Consider the following 17461-nt stretch of genomic DNA (forward strand, 5'->3'; position numbering starts at 1 on the left):
TGTGTGTGTGTGTGTGTGTGTGTGTGTGCGTGTTATATAAAAGTTTGATCTATTAGTGCTGGAAGAACCACACCTGTTTTCTCACTCAGCCAAAAGCCTCTTTTAAGACGCTGCAGAGATGTGACAACTCTGACACGTGTCATTTCCCTTTTCCTGTCATTTGCATTTCGCTCTGGTTGTTTTTATGAATTGCTTTTCTTTAGCTCTTTGTTCTGTTCCATACTTTTTCAATCTTTATGCTAAAAAGGATTATTTTCGCATGTTTTTTCCCCCCGAAATTTTTTTTTACTGGAACAAAAAGAGCCTGACGGGTTCAAAATGAATGACCAGTGAAAACAGAGAGTGTGTAGGAGGCAGAGAGAGAAAGGCAGGCCTGCTTGATCATGTAACCTGAGTCCTGTTTTTAAGTGTCTCCACATGTCAACGTTTGGTCGGGACAGGAGTGGTGAGCAGTTGCTCGCAGCACCAAGGTCTTTCCCTGGTGGAAACCGTCTCTGTCGGCGCCAACTTTCAACCAATCCGTCCCACTATCAATGAGTCAGAGTGTGTGGAAAAACGAGAGGGGACCGAAGGAGGGGAAAGTCTGACATCTCTTTTTGACATAGCACATGTGTCTGTGTGTGTGTGTGTGCTTGTGTGTTTAAAAATAGTCGGGCGTGCCAGCAAGGGGCCTGGCTGTATTGACGAGGCCTCAGTGATGTCATGCACCGGATTCACCAGAGTGTGAGCAGATGTGTGTGAGTGGGGGCGGCTGGATTGTGGGACGTGATTCACAGTCTGTTCCTATTGTGTCTATTCACACACACACACACACACACACGCACACACACGCACACACACACACAGGGTGGCTCTAACAGCGAGCTAATCCTCGCTCTGCAGCATTTACAGAGCTGAGATAATAAATAAGAGATGATTTATCACTTCGGTAACTCGATCGCCATAAAACCGTCAACAAAACTCCAGGGACAAAGATGAGGTTTGTTTAGAATAAAGTGGGAAAATGTAATTAAAACCAGACTAATATTTATATCTGTGAAGATTAAACTGTTGAAACAACAAGTTTGTTTTATTGCAACTTTTCTAACTCAAGAAAATAAAAATGAAAAAAATCCAGTTTCAGCCCATGCATTCATTTTTAATAAACCCAAGTATTTTGTTCCTACCTTTAATGCCTAATGTAGAAAATGCAAAACTTTTGGGCAACTTTTACCTTAATAGTAATTTTTCCATTTTCAGCAAGAATGCAGATATTATAGATGAGTTTTAGCCGTTTTTACCAAAATATGCACAATTGAACTTGTGATTTCGATGTTTTCATGAATGCTTTTCGGACAAGAAACTATTTGAGCAGTCGGTTAAGCTCTGGTTCACCTGTATTCGGCTCCCCAGCCTTTGACGAAGCTCATGCGGATGGTGCACATCCTGGTGAGCTGGTAGACGGCCTCGAATCCCTGGTTGACCGACTGAGCCAGCAGGGCAGCAAACTCCTGGTTGTTGAAGATCTTCAAGTTGCATCCTGGAGACAAACAACAAGCCGAGTTACGTCAAGGAACCAAAGGCAGCCAAAGCCCGAGCGCTTACAGCTGGCTTGATTCAAATTCAGAAAATAATTACAACCTGGCATGTGGGAAGCAACCCTGTGCATAAAACTGGCAGTGACAAGTGTTTCTCCTTTTGACTTATTCTTTTGTTTTTCCCGACTGTGTTCTATTTACCAGTAAGACGAATAACTAGTAAGTTCAGCTTTGACGTATTAAGAAACACTTAAAAATCCAGGCTCAATCCAGGCACTACTGAAACGGAAAATGTTGTTTAACTAGAGGAAACCTGAGAGGGTCTTTTGGATTAGTGCTGCTCTGGACTTGGACTTTATAGTGGGGGTGATGTGTACACACCGCATCTGTTCTGCATCATCCAGTTTACACAATTAGATTAGATTAATCACTGTTTCACTAATGAGATGCTGCAGTGTTGTCAGCTTTGCTATGGATACTGAGAAGTGTTTTAGAAAAGGACATTTACAATTAGAACTGTGTAAACTTTTTGCTTTTTCAATTGGAAATGTTAAAGCTTCACTATAAATTTGTGGCCAGTAATTCTGCAGCGGTCAAGACTTTGAATAGAGAACCTGCAAAACAAACATGGTGTAAAGATGGGCTGAAATGACTAATAGATTAATCAGAATGAATCGATTTCTGAAAGAATTTTCAACTAATTTATTAGTTGATTAATTGTTAAAATAAACCCAAAAAAGTTTATTTTAGGGAAAAACAACATAATCAGACTAATTAAGCCAAAACTGTGCAAAATACAAATACATTTAGCATGTGATATATAAACACATTTGTCTGTAAATATGTATTACAGAGAACTCGTGGCATAGCTTTAGCTTCACTAAAGGAATTCTATGTTATTGCATTTGGGAAATTTTTTTTTGTTTTTTTTCTCATTTAAAAAAATGATTTTAATTATTTGTTGATTGCATCATTAGTACAGTTTTAATGCCGTATAAAAATGTTTCAGTGGTTAAATGAAAAATCTGCAAAATGTGCCAGTCGTTTTATCCGATTAATCAATTAATCGTCAGAATAATCAATAGTTGCAGGCACAAACGGACCGAATTTCAAAACAATGGACCGGTAACGAGGTCCAGAAAACAAAAGAATTTTCCATATTTAAAATTCTTTCCAAACATCTGTTAAATAGACCTGAAAAACACTTAAATCAAATTCCAGGCTTTTGCAGAGTTTTTGGGAACAATTAAAAGCGCAGAGAGCGCCTGTGAAAGGTTCGTGGCTGCCTGAGCAGCAGCGTCTGTGATCTAATCTGTGACGAGTGAATTTTTCCATCCACCTCCTCCTGGTTTTCTTCAATACACTCCATTCACTCTTTAGTTTTTCCACAGACTCTGTGGAGTTGTCACACACCAGGGGGGATCTTGCAGACCGTGGCGGGGTGCCAACCGTAACGCTGATTACAGTTGGGGCTCTGGACGAAGATAGCGCTGTCACTGAGACACTCTGCAAACACCTCTCCTCCGATGTAGTACAGCCGCACGCCGCGACCTTGGAGGGAACAGAGACGGATGTCACGGCGACATTAACAGCGACAGCAGATGTTGGATTGATTTAGACGGGAGCGATGAGGCCCACCTATGTGTCGGCGTGTCAGCTCCACTGCTGCATTGCGGTTGACGTTGGACAGCAGTCCCAGGCAGAAACGCTCGGAGTTGGAGGGGTCTGTGAATCCGTCCACCGTCAGCGAGGGCTGCGAGGCGTGGAAGGTCTCTCCTACCCGCTGGTTCAGCTCGTAGTACGAGATGGAGCACCAGAAGGCCGGCTCACAGTACGTCACAGGGTGGAGGTCTGACACAGAGGAAGAGCACTTAGTAAACACTGTAGCTTTTATTTAATATAAAGTAATGACAGGAAGATGGCTACACAAATTTAGAGAGGAAAGGAGATAAAGAAGGTGGACAAATGAAACAGGGTTTCCATGGATTCCACCAACTCAAATTTAAGAGTTTATACAAATAAAACCTATAAGTGTATAAACGAAATGCTTTTTTTAGGGGCCTTAAGTTGACATTCTTGGGGTTTTTTTGTGACTCTTGGAAGCAACTTTTTCCACAGCCTTAAAGCCTTACCAAGCTTTTCTGCACAGAATGCACATATTCTCGTATGGACTGGGCCAGCATTTAGCCACCTGCCAATGAATTTATATTCACCCATGACAGACGCTAAACGGTAGCTAGCTAACGTTAGTAGCTTGTTGTTGTTGGCCTCGACTGCCTCAAGACACGATGAGTGACAAGATCTGCACGCAACTCAAACTTTTCCCTGATTGAAAAGTTCCGTAAGAAAAAACAGTACATAGCCACGACAAAATTTAAGACCTATGATTAATGTACTTTAGGCCAACTTGCATTTTCTTTAATCAATTCATGACATTTTAAGGCCTTAATTTTAGATATATGTATTTTTAAGAGTGTGCGGCCATCCTGAAAAATAAAAAATGGCTCTATCTGGCTGCAGACGGAGAAGAAAAAAACCTCAGTCATAAGTTGCTTCCCAGAAACTTTGTCCAAACAAAGCGAGGAAACTCAACCCTCACAGATGGGATGCCAGAGACAAAAAAAGTAAGATTACAGGCTCATCCTTGATTGTTTTCAGTGAAGTCAACTATTTCTGGCAAAATTGCAACACGGAGCAGCCTCTGAAAGCTTCAACGTGTCCTGCCAAATCAAGTAGTAGGGCAGGCTCCCTGATGTTTTCTCATCCCGACAGAATAAACATTGGGTATCTTTACCCAATGTGGACCGAACACTGCCTTGGTCTGTGCAACTGCTTGGGCGTGAAAGACAAAGGACTCTTTCATCACCTCGTTTCCTCTTACCAAAACCAAACAGACAATTCCCACAGGGGGGGTAAGAAACACTAACACAAACACACAAACAGGCGGTTCTCACCGAGGTTACTGTGTGTGGGTGAAACAGGGTTAGGTGACAGGTTTGGGGAGCTCGTGTCCATGCTGTGTGTCATCTGGTGATCGCTGGTCTCTCCATCTTCACTGAGGTAGCCCGGCGGCGGCGTTTCTGACAGGACACAGGAGAACAGGTTGACGTGTGGACGCAGAGGCATTAATGCGCTTCATCCAAAAGTTAACAGAGGAAGCAACATTTTTTCTGGATAATCATTCCTTAAAAATCAAGACGAACAAATTTAATGCATGTTTTTAATTAACAGTTTTGTTAACTTTGCAACTACAGTTCAACAGAGATGAGGTCAAGAAACTACAGCTTAATGCATTCTGCCTTTTCGCTCAAGACAACCATGAACAGCACAGATCTAAGTGAATTACGACAGAGGGAAAAAATAAAAAATCTCAGAAGCAAACAGAGCTAATCTCAATTAACTAAACCTCTAAAAATCAAACGAGCAACTTCCTGTTGAGTATGTTTACAGAGATTAAACTAAAGGAGGTTTCTCCCTGCGCCAAGGTTCCCTTGCATTTTTCTGTCTCAAATTAAAGATCTCATCAAGGTGTTGTAATCACAGCTTTTCAAATGTGCTAAAAATGTATGTTGGAAACACTACTAATGTCTCGTGTACGTAAAACGTTCTAAAAGACTTCTTCTTCGGGAATCGGCTACTCAAGAAATTCCTCAGATTGTCTCAAACTGAGTCTTACAAGCTTGTGTAGACAGACCATAAACCCGCCTTTGGTGTGAGTCAACTTTGGAAGCTCGCTGATACCTGGTATGTAGTTGCTCTGGGGCTCAATGCCAGCAGGGAAATTGGTGTTTTCAGGGATTGAATGACTGTAGTCGTCCAGTGGCGGGAACTCGCTGGGGATTTCTGTGTGTCTGGGCACCAGCACCGGCGGGAGGACTGAGACGTAAAAGGAGAAACATGCGGATCAGAACGTAAGTTGCATTAAGAATATATGAAAAATTAAAAATAAAGTGGATGATTAGCACGGTGTCGTAACAAAGGTCTGTTTTAAGATTAGCAGTCATACCTGGCGTCTCTACTCTCTGGTAGTGGTATGGGTTGACGCACACCTCGTCCTTCTTCGTGTGGAAGGCGTATTCGCACAGCTCCACGGCTCGCAGCTCGTGGTGAGACTGCAGGTCGGGCCAGCGCCACAGCCGGCAGTAGATGACGTGAGGCAGACCCTTCCTGTGGGACACCTGCAGGCGGCCATCCAGAGACCTGCAGAGAGATGCAAAAGGAGTCTGTCAATGACGCGTCCTGCTTAGAGCTAAATTTAGATAAAATGTTCATGAGAAAAGTAAAACTTTGGCTGCTTTTGTTGTCGGGGGTCTAAAAGGAGCGATAATGAACTCCCACCATGTTTGAAACAAGCAATAAACGTTACATTTTGTCAAAGTCATCAGGCATCAAATATGATGATCAATTCTACTAATCAAAGGTAAATCTAAACAGATGGGGTTTAGCCTCAACTTAAAGAAACTGTGTTTCAGCGGTTTTGTAGTTTTCTTGAAATTTGTTCCAGATTAGTGGTGTATAGAAACTGGATGCTGCTTCTGCTGCATTATGATTTTTGAACACTCCACCCAAAAAAAAAAAATCAATAAAGTTGCTTCAGATGACAATTATCCCTCTTACTCACAGTGCACTGAAATATATTTCTTCCTCTCACCTAGCAGATAAAGCTTGTAAAGTCCACTAAAGTGCCAGATAAAGCAAACGTCTGTCATTTTAAACAAAGCAAACACCAGTCTTGAATTGATGCTCAGCACTCTAAAATGACCTACCCCTGATGAGAACACAGGCTCTCAGTACATTTCATGTGACGTAGCGTCTAATAATAAAAGAGTGGAAATGAGATTACAGTATGGACAACAGGAATTTCATTGTCTTGTAAAACATCTGCCCTCATCTGGGATAGAAAGCTACTGGCAGAAGGATTTAGGTCAGCAGATAGCATCGGGCTGTTGATCGACACAATGGGTTCGTACAGCCTCTTCTCTTTGAGCACGATGACCTGTGGCAGAAAATATAAATAAATGAAATAGCCGCTAAGCTCGTCACATTATGCAAGAGTCAACGACCGCATCCATGTCACTGTCTCACCCACTGCAGACTAACTATGACAAAGGGTCAACGGCTTTAACTAAAACCTTTTTATAGGGACAAATATCAGCTCCAAACAAAGACCAGGACATTTTCTGTCTTTCTACTTCAAAGTTTGGCAACTTCCACTTAATCCATGCTGTAAAGTTGAGTGTCAATTTTTCATGGCAAAACCTTTTACTCACAGTGTTTTTTAAAAGTGCTTTAAAAGATGTGTGTCTGTGGAGCTTTAGCTAAAAAAATTGCTCTCAAATAAATAGAACTGAATGAGATCTGATTTTTACAACTAAGTCCTGGAGTAGGACATTATGGGAGGCAATAAAAAAAAGGAATCAAACTATGCAGTCACTAAATTAACTATGGTTGCTTTCTTGGTTACCTTGGTGATGAATTTACACCAAAAGACAACACTACCTTAATTTATCTCTCTCTCTCTCTCTCTGTCTCTCGTATGTATGTGCCAGCACTGCTGTGTGTTTGATGCAGCAGAGGAAGCAGTGAGAAAATGTTTTCTGGGATCATGATAGCAACACCAGGAGTTTCCTCTGTCTAGCATGTGGTAGATAAGACAGTCTGGCTGACAATATGGCTGCTCTCTGCTCACAGAACCTTAACGACAAACAACTCAGCTCGGTGCAGAGTTTGGCTTTGGATTACAGTTTGTGGTAGACATTGTGATAAATGTGGCTGCTGCGCAAAGTACAATCTGTAAACTTTCACTAAGTTGGTAAAATATCCCCAACCTGAGCTGAAGTGCAAAGCTCTGCAATAAAAGTTTCCTTTGCAAAACTGCTAAAAGAAATTTGTAACACATCTAAAGTTAAAAAATATGTTGTAAAAAAAATACACTTTTTTAGTGTTAATCTGAATCCTCTTGTGACTGCTGTTTCTCTTTTCTATTTCAGTGATCCTGTTTGGCATATTTTGTGATGAATAATTGAGTCTGCTTCCTTTCACCAGATTTCATAACCTTGTGTTGTTTATGACCGATTGCAACAGAGTTTCTTTTCATACCTCTGGAACAGAGGGCCTTTTCGTACCTCTGGAAGTTTATTTCAAACCATATCTATAAATGTGGTCAGTCGAGTCTGTAACGGCTTATGAAAATAATTTACTTCAATCAGACAATGTAGATATGAGGCGGCTTTGAGGAGGGTTTCTCAAATGTCACCGTGACACAAGAGAAAACACATATAAAGGGCAGTGACGAAAAATTTAAACCAAAAACTCAAACCTTCTGAAAGTGCAAAAGGGGAAAGAAGAGGCGTAAAGTCATTTTAAGCTGCTCTTGCTCTGTTATGATAGAAACATTAGTCACACAGTGTTGATCTGTTGTCATTACTACATGTGTTGGGTCTGTACTGATCAAGGAGAGATTTGTGGGCTTGAAACAGTCAGTGTTACAAAGGCTGCACATTTCTTAAGTGCTAAGTAGCAGTAGTTAGGTTTACAGGACACAAAAACAACAATATCCCATTTTGTTTACTTTTATTAGTTGTGTGCAGACAGTCTTTCAAATTTAGCATTTGAGCTGCCGGCGCTGATCAGCAGAGATGTCTTTATAACCCCTCGAAGGCATGAATAGAGTAAACTCAGGTATGTTCAGCAGACGACACAGGAAACCATGAACTTGAAGAGTCCAGCTGCTTACTCTGCACAGTCACTTCACCCTCTTATATGTTGGTTGGTTTGATTCAACCAGAAGCCACAGACACAATATAATTACAGGCTGAATGGGACCTGGTTGAGAAACACCTCCAGCACAGTATTAATCACTTCTGTTGTTTAGAGAACGAGACAGATTCAGATCCTGCAAAACAGTTTAGGATGATTTAAGGCTCCCTGTTTGCCAGCTATGTCAAAAAGGGAAAGCAAAGGAGGGGTGGCTGTGAGCCCAAATTCCCTGCTGGCCTCTGTTGTGTGTGTTTGTATGTTTTTCAGATTCAAGATTTCCAGGGCAAAGGTATAAAGCCCCCGAAGACAAACAAAACAAGGTTATCAGATCAAGACATGACTCACTTTATAATAATTTGCGTGGAATCCAGATGGATATAGATGTTGAAACATAGTCAGGCAGCAGACATTGCAGGAATGTATTGATCCAATCTCAAGATTCAGCTTTTCCTGATCGCTGTATTTTTAAATGATTGAGGTCATTGACCAAAATCAATTTTCTATTCCAGGGACGTCCAATGTGCTAAGGCAACCACCTGGGGTTCAATTCCCAACCGTGGGGCATTTTCTGCATGTCTACCCTCTTCGTCTCTCTGACCATCCTCAGTCTGATTGCTGTCAATGACGGCCACTTGTGCCACGAAATGGTTCAAAAGAAAAACAATTCTTCCTGTTGCCATGTCTGTGATTTTACACACTCAGCAAGCCTCCCAGTCGTAATTTGACCCTGAAAAAAAAAAAATCAAGGTCGTAAACATTTTTGTTGATCTTTAAAAAATGTGGATTTTACTTAAAAATCTTTTTCTTTTCAACCGTAGCACTGATACTCAAATGAAAGACTGTGTTGGTTGTTGCAGTTTCCTGTCTGTGGTGTCATGTGACCAGCTTTGGGTTTAGGAAAGAGCAGCTGAAGCACCAGTGACTGAATACTATGTAATTAAACGCAGAGCGCTAGCCAGGTCTGACTTTGTGAAGGAATTGTCAATTAGGTAATATCTTTAGAAACAATGAGATAGAATCTGAGACCGGAGTCCAGATGATTCATAAATGTGTTTTCAGGATATCAGACAGAGGAATCACTGCAATCATGCAACAACCTCCAACTTAAAGATGTTAACACGGAATCCATTAACTTGCTTTATTAAACAATTTCTAGACTGTAATAAAAGTTTTGCACATGTTGATGCTTTTGACCAGTGGTAATGTACTGACTGTGTTTAAGAATTGCAGAGTCTTAAGACTCTTCAAAAACTGGACTAAATAACAAAACTACAAAGCTGGAAATGATAAGAAATATTAAACACAGCTCTTGCAAATAGATATGAACAATACAGAATTCTCTAGACTTAGCGTTGAGCACTCAGATTCTGTTTAAGGAAAAAAATATATATATAAACAATAACTAATGAAACTAAAAATGTCCTTTGGAGAATTTTCATTCATAGTTTCATAGTTTTCAAAACTTCTAAATTTGTACCCTGCACAGATACTTGTGCTGAAATGAGAAACGAAGCCCGGAAGCTCATACAAGCGTCACTTCTCCTTTAGAGCATCCTGATTCCCTTTTTTTGAGAGAACAAGAGCTGGAGCTCTGATGCTGTCAACAGAGACAGAGCGAGAGCAAAATTGATGCCCAAAACGCAGAAAGCAGCAAATTGATATAGATTTGTTGCCAGAGGGAAAACGAAGCCATTGTCTGTGTGCTTCATGACCTGAAGCTGAGGGTCAACCTGACCTCATAGTCCATCAACATTTACATGTTTGTGTGAATGGTGAGAGTGACATGAAATAACTAGGATTGTTTTTATTAACACATATGAAACTCGCCAATTTCAATGACCTCTTAAAAAATGAAACAGAAAATAAATATGTGGACGTATAAAGATTAGAGGAGGGATGCATTTTTCATGTTTTTGGCTGACACACTGAGCAGACTCAGACAGAACAGATTGAGCTTCACTAAGCTGGAAATGAGGGGCAGAGGGGTAGGAGGGGAGGGGGGGTTGCTCAGTTGTGCTCAGAGGCATAACATAGAAACATGGCGTTAGTGTGTTCGGGTTGGCAGTCGCCTGAAACGCACACCTCCCCGTGAGCTTGGACCTTTTAACATAGGTTTTCTTTTTACAACTGTGCCAAGCTTCATGCACAAATTATATTCTCAGATCCCTGAAAGATCACAGCGGATCCGATGACAAACTCTGATCCGCAACTTTTCTGCAGTTTTTCAGGGCTCAATCTGAACAAAATGTATGTAATTCAAAGGGTAAAATTGATTTTTAAAACTGTTACAATCACATGAACATCACTACTAGTCACATTCTGCCCCATAAGAGCAAAAAGGGTGATGGGAAACAGCAGGAGGTGGAGGGGGGGGTGAGGGACAATAAGTCTGAACAGCTCAGGGCAGCTCAGAGTGTCTGTGACTGACCCCCACCTCAAGAGCGCGCCGTCTGTCCCCCGACTGAGGGGCGAGGGTGGGGGTAGAAAGCTGGAGTGTCTTTTGTGAATTTTATGTGTCTTTGATTAGTCGGTCAAGTTATGACCCACAGAGCTGCAATTCAGAGAGGCTTTCTCAGAGATGTGAAGAGATAAATCATGAAATGACTGTCTGGGTCCGATAAACGAAACTCATCACTGATGTTCAAAACACTTCAGCAGCTATTTCGCAACATTCGTGTTCTCTAAAAAGTCTCTCCGTCTGAACCTCCATTTGCTAATAACAATCTCAAGAAAATTTGTGAAGCCCGACAGTTGGGTGGTTGAGCAGTTATTCATCCAGCGGCACGTTGTGTTTTTGAGTTAAAAAATGTTTGAAGTTGACAGGAAATTTGAAAATATCCCTCGATAATTGTTATCGAAAGATCAACACCTGAACACCATCTATAACATCTTAAAAAATGCAAACATTTAAAACCTGGTGGCCCACCAGGCTTTATGTACACTGGGGGAAACCCTGAATCTGATGTCAGTGAAGATAAACTGACTTCTATTTGACTGAAAGTTTAACCCTGCATAGCTCGATCCTTCAGAGAACTTCAACCGAAGTATATACTCATTAACATCCTTCACAAAATGTTAAATATAAGAATTAGCAGAGTCTCCACTGTGAGGCTCTCTGAAATTGTTAAGTCTTCTCCTTTACTCTTCCAGGATAATTGAAGTTATTATTTTAATTGTAATTTAGCATTATGTCTACCTTGCAACCATTAGAAGTGGTGGATGTGTAAACAGGTTTTTCCAAGGTGTGCACATGAGTAATGGCAACTTCATCACAAAGCAGGATCACAACAATAACAAATAATGCCAGAGATAAAATCCTTTCACTAATACAGTGCATGTAATGTCACCTAATATCATAGAGAACTTTTTGAACCGTCTTCAACGTGTAGAGGAACTTGGATTTATCATGTGCAAGATCTACTAATGAACATTATGAAATATGTTTACTTAGCCATCTTTAACCATATAATTCAGTAGCATAATCTGTCACAATAAAGAAGTCATCATATTTCATATTTTTTAATGATGCATTTCCTATGTTTGGGTGGAAGTATACAACACATAATAAAAATATTTTTTTATTAAAAAAGGAAATGGAATTTAATGCAGCAGTATGTAAATTTTTTTTTTTTTTTTTTTTACATATTTGTTAAAATGCGTACATGAGGGTGATTGACAGTGGTAAGATCCTCCTCCTGGTTCTGATTGGTTGTTTCTGATAAAGCAGTGGATTGTCATAATTTTGACAGGAAAATTCAACGACTCTGTTTGGTAAAAATAGTTACGTTTTAAACGTTTTGGCTTCCTGGCACAGATTTACACCTATATTTATTTTTTAAAACTCATCTCAACTCAATCATCTCATCCCCCCCAAAAAACCCCCACAGTTTAATAGAATCAGTAAAAGTCCCAAATTACTATGGCATTCATGCAGATAATGACTGTATGTAAACTTCTGACTGCCACTGTGTATCCCAGAGCAATGAGTCAGACCCTCTTTCTGTCTTTCAGTAAATAAGACACACACTCGTATTACAGCAGCCTCTCCCTTCATCATGCACAGACATACGATCGGAAAGATGTTTTGTCTAGAACGCCAGTGTCACCTGAGCCCTTTGGAAACAACATGTAGGGCCTTTCCTTTTCAAATCACATTTCCAATTAGAAAGTTTGGAGAAAACGCCTTTTTGTCACCGCTAACCCGCAGCAATCAGCATCACTGCTAAAAGGAAGTGCAGGAACCTTGGCTGGTGAAAGCATTCCAGAGGCAGTGAGACGAAAGCAGAGAAACATATTCCAAACACACCACCCACTCTCTCTGGAAAACCCATCAGACTTCTCTTTTTCTAACAAAGGGGGATTTGGGTGGGGGGAGTAAGGGGACTGTAGACTGTGAGAGAAAAGTTTGACTGTGGCACATAGGTGATATCATAGTGTGCTGGGACTAGTGAAGGAGGCCCGAATGTGAAACACAAAACCAGCAGACAGACGATCAGCAAGGCTAGACTACAAATAACAGTCTGGACGCAAAAACCAGGGAGGCAGAGGAGGGTAGGGAACCATTCGTTTTACGGCAAACGGTCAATGAGCTGAGCAGAATATCTGAACAAAATGATAAATTACTTAACTATATTGAGGATACAAATCATACATCTTTCCATACAGATGGCAGAGATATTAAGTTTTATCCCTACAGCTTGAAATGGTGGAGCCGTGTCTACTGGTTTCCAGTAATTAATGTTTGTTCATTCATTTGAAGTGATGCGTTATCCACACTCCGTCAGCAACTCCCAGTGCGAAGCACAGCACAAAGTTAAAGTTCAGAAATACTGATTGTTTTCACGCCTTATGGTTTGGTAGACTCAGTTCAGTCGGGGACCAAAATTGCAACCTTTGTTACATTTTCAGCTGGTGCGGTTCGCTTTCAGACTGGGTCAAACGGACCAAACTATATGAAAAACCTGTTTACCCCCTTGCCTGTGGTGGCGCTGCACCAAGAACTACTGAAAAAAATGACATGAAAGCCTTTGAAGAAGACATGAGTGAACTTCATGAAGAACTTCCTTCTTCATGAAATCTAAACAAAAATGGAGTGGCATCAGATTTTATCAGTTGGAAGATTTCCCTTTTGTCTTTGGTAAAAGACCGCAAGCCATTTCTCTGGCACTAGACTCTTGCATTTGTTTTGATTGTATTTACCCATAATGCCCTGCGCTACAGTCTGCTTCCTGCTTTTGGAGCAGTCTCCGGTCCACTTGCTTCCACATATGCATTTGAAAAGCGCCGCAGCTCACTTCAACCGAACCAAGACCTACGTTTTTAGGAGGACCAGAGTTAATTTTTTTTGGTCCTCTTTAGTTCGATTGAGCATTCACACCTACCCATGCAAGTCTTGAGTTCACAGAATATCAAGCTGGCATTAGACTAAAGTGGACTAAAAAGGGCTGGTGTGAATGCACCCTCATAATTTGCTGCAAATTATGAGTGTAACTACTCAGAATCGAGAATTATGCATATTTTGAACTTGTTTTAATGTTTGCTTAATAAAGCAAACATTTTCTTACTTTGCTGCACAGCTTACATCATAGACAGAGTATTTTCTGAGCTAACAGAGATGTGAAGCGAATGCCAAAAGGACTTAATCAGTCTGAATCAGAAAGGAAGCAGATAATTATACAGCAAAAGAAGAACAATTTTGACAATCAATAAGTAAATAACAGAAAATCATAAGTCTTCTTGGACTAGTATAATAATGTTCTCCATTTATCTGATTTTAAAGAATCAAGTTGGCCAAATTACCCAGAAAGCCAGAAGTTAGAAATGTGACTTGGGAATTCAAATGCTTGTTCCGAACAGTGCTTAGAACTAGGCCTGTCACGATAACAAATTTTGCTGGACAATTAATTGTCTAAAAAATTATTGCGATAAACGATAATATAGTTTCAATACCTTTTGACACCATTTAATGGAAATGACTAATAATGCACGCAATTTCCTGCCACAGATAGATACACTTTATTTTCAAAAGAGCACATAACACTGGAACTGATAAACTAAATAAACTAAACAACCAAAAACAAAACTAAAATGGATTCTCAGCCTCCATTAACAAAAAACGTACTTGAATAAAAACTAAACAACATAAGACCAAAGTGGAAATAAATACTGCATTCAACCAAAAGAGTGCAGATTATTAAGTCTGTATACTATATTGCCCTTAAGTAATCACTAGATTTAAATAGAGAAGATGAGCACATCCGACTACCTACTGCAGTAGTTCATACTACACGATTTTTTGCCCCTATCTTCCCCTTACGACAATCTTAAATCATTGGCCGATCTAAGATTGCCGCTTGTGATTTTGTAACCGATCATCCTGTAGTGTGTGGTGTGTTAGATCGTCGTGGCCGCTCCGATCTAAATCAGGGGTTTTCCCCGACTGGGAGATTAACGCTGAATGTGACAGGTAGCCAATCAGAAAGCGCGGATTCTCCTCTGTGCTTTCTGATTGGAAATTACGGAGGGGAATCCCAAMCAGCTGAMACGGCGCAACCCGAAGTCCAGCGGACATTGGAGATGATATGTGGAAACAACATTAATATTTATTCAACATTTCGTGCAAATAATATAGAAATGACAAGAGAAGGAGTTGGAGCCAAATTGCTACCGCAGTTGATAAACCCGGTAAGTTTTCAGCGGTTCTTCGTTAAGGTGACATAAATAGGTTATAATGATTTTCCTTCAGTCAGGACTTTACTGACTCTAGCTACATGCATCACAGGTAGATTMTAGTAAAGCATGCCTGGTTTTAAAATTAGTTAAMTGGACTTGTAGCCATTATTTTGTGCCCATGTGGCTGGACACCACACGGCACGACGAACCTGATTGAACCGTTATAAGTAGGATTTCTGTCGGCTATGGTGTGGTCTCTCTCAGGGTTTGAAAATGGGCCGACAACTTGTGTAGTGTGCGCTGGACATTAGACTAAGGAAATGAGGAAGGGAGGGTCAGTGGAGAGCACTGTAGCTGAGCCTTTTTTCATTCAGTGTCATCAACAGAAAGAAAAAAGGCCGGAAGAAACGATAAAGACAATAATTAAAATKAGGTCGATAGGTTTAATTTATCGTGCGATTAATTGATTTATCGTTTATCGTGACAGGCCTACTCAGAACACATTTCACATTATTACACCCCACCACCTGTATGAACCACTGATGAAGCAAAGCTTTCATGTTATTTACACCGAATCCTGAATGTTGCTGCTGAAAATCAGCTTTCATTAGATCAGGTAATGGTTTTCCAATCTGTAACTGTACAGTTTTGTTTAGCTTGTGCAAACTGAAGCCTCAGTTTAATATTTACGGATAGGGGTGGCAGGTAGTTTGGTCTTCTGCTGCTTTTGCCCGGTTAAAGCATTGCGAGACTAGGATACAGACTGGAATGCAACAGCAAGACATGTGTAATGTCAATCCAAGATCCAACTTCCAGTGTAAATGAAACTCATCATCACCCAACAGCTAATATTTAGTTTTTTCTGATACAGCCACTAAGAAGCGCAGATCTTACATATCAAGCATAAAAGAAGAAAATGTGCCTTTAGATGGCAAAATAAGATTAAATTCCTAATCTATCCAATGTGGGGTAACAGTAACACTGATCTAATTACAAGCAAGGAACTAGCACTCGGCCGATGTTGATTATACAAATGACACACACAGCGGCCTGTTCACCTTCATGGACCTCTGAGAATAAACCCTACTCCACCCAGCCTGCAGGCTGCAGAGCTGTGGGAGGAAACCAGAGCAGCCCCAGGTTCCCAGAAGTCCAGAAAAAATAAGTCAAACAGGTCTAGTATTGACCTACTAAAAGAACAAATTGCTTCATTCTGACTATTCTTTCTGCTGCACTAAAAAGTAATTCTACACCGAAATACCAAACTAATCACAGGTGACCTCCTCTCAACTAAAACTCATACACGTTTCGATTCTTCTCTCCAGCTAATGGATGTCCTTGATGGTTAAGTGCATAGGAAGCTCTCAGCTTTACTTACGCTTCTGGGTCTCTTACTCACAGATAAGTGCTGCTCTCACCTTAAAAATACATTTCAGTTTAACAAAACAGGGCTTTTTAAACATCCTTCCATCAAATATTAATGCCAGCAGTTCTGCATTGATCCATCTGAAGAGGGTTTAGGTTAGCGTTGACCCGCTATCTCAACTTCAGTGAAAGATGACTCCTATTGTCGACTCAGCGACATTTACGAGACTTTTCTGACAATCTATTCCTAAATTGATCCGTTTCTAAGGTTGGTGCAATATGACTTTAAAAAAAATAAGATTTCTTTTCATAGCACATCCGATTTCAACAAATTTTTGTTTTTCGCTACCTTTCTCTTCTGAAAATGAAGTCTCCAAAAATACTTTAAAAAGTGGCGTCTATTTCAATCATCCCTTCTGTGAGTTGTACGACAAGAGTATTAGGGCCAGAACATTTTTGTTAAATTAAGAGAATGCAGTCCTAATAAAAGATGCAATTTTACAAGAAAAAAAAGTTTTAAAATTATGAGAAAATAGTCTTAGAACAGAAGTCACTAAGTTGCCCTGAACTCAAAGTAATATTAATAGAATTTAATATAAAAAGCACTTGCTTAAGCAAGATGGGAGCTCTGGGTGTCCAGATTTTTCAAAAATTAAATCTAAAAAAAACAAACAATATTTGATTAATTAATAAAATCTATTTATCATCCAACCCCGACCCATTCTAAACTTTCTTCCTCCTTTTAAACTTTGTTTTTGTAACACATATCCAGCTGTAGTCCTGCAGGTTCTGCAGCTGCAGTAGCAGCCAGTGGAGCACAAAGGCGCATTTGTTGTCTGCTGAACGCGTCTGTGTGTGTTTGTGACTGCACGTGTGTGTGTGCGTGCTTCTGCCTCATGCATGTGCACTCCCCCGCAGATAGTGAGACGGCCAGGGCCAAGTCGAGGCAGAGTTGTCTCTAACCCCTCCACCCATGGTTTCAAGCCGCAAACCAAACAGCAGCCCACGCCCTCCTCAAAGCCCCAGCAGGCACAGAGAGCATTCCTCTGAGCTGACTAACCCCATGCATGCACACACGCGCACGACAACACACACACACACACACCCACACACACACACACACACACACACACACACACACACACACA

At 40.6% G+C, this 17461-nt stretch overlaps 1 protein-coding gene across 1 annotated transcript in view; it reads right to left on the reverse strand.

Annotated features, from left to right (window-relative positions):
* The window catches only part of smad3a (SMAD family member 3a), a 31059-nt gene that overhangs the window by 2203 nt on the left and 11395 nt on the right, over nucleotides 1-17461 (reverse strand). Inside the window, exons 2-7 of the mRNA XM_008404627.2 lie at nucleotides 5524-5717; nucleotides 5259-5393; nucleotides 4472-4597; nucleotides 3156-3368; nucleotides 2931-3068; nucleotides 1375-1519 (exon numbers count right to left, since the gene is read on the reverse strand). Coding sequence (XP_008402849.1) covers nucleotides 1375-1519; nucleotides 2931-3068; nucleotides 3156-3368; nucleotides 4472-4597; nucleotides 5259-5393; nucleotides 5524-5717 — 951 coding nt within the window. The remainder of the gene's footprint in view (nucleotides 1-1374; nucleotides 1520-2930; nucleotides 3069-3155; nucleotides 3369-4471; nucleotides 4598-5258; nucleotides 5394-5523; nucleotides 5718-17461) is intronic.

This window comes from Poecilia reticulata, linkage group LG3 (assembly GCF_000633615.1).
Source record: "Poecilia reticulata strain Guanapo linkage group LG3, Guppy_female_1.0+MT, whole genome shotgun sequence".
NCBI lineage: Eukaryota > Metazoa > Chordata > Actinopteri > Cyprinodontiformes > Poeciliidae > Poecilia > Poecilia reticulata.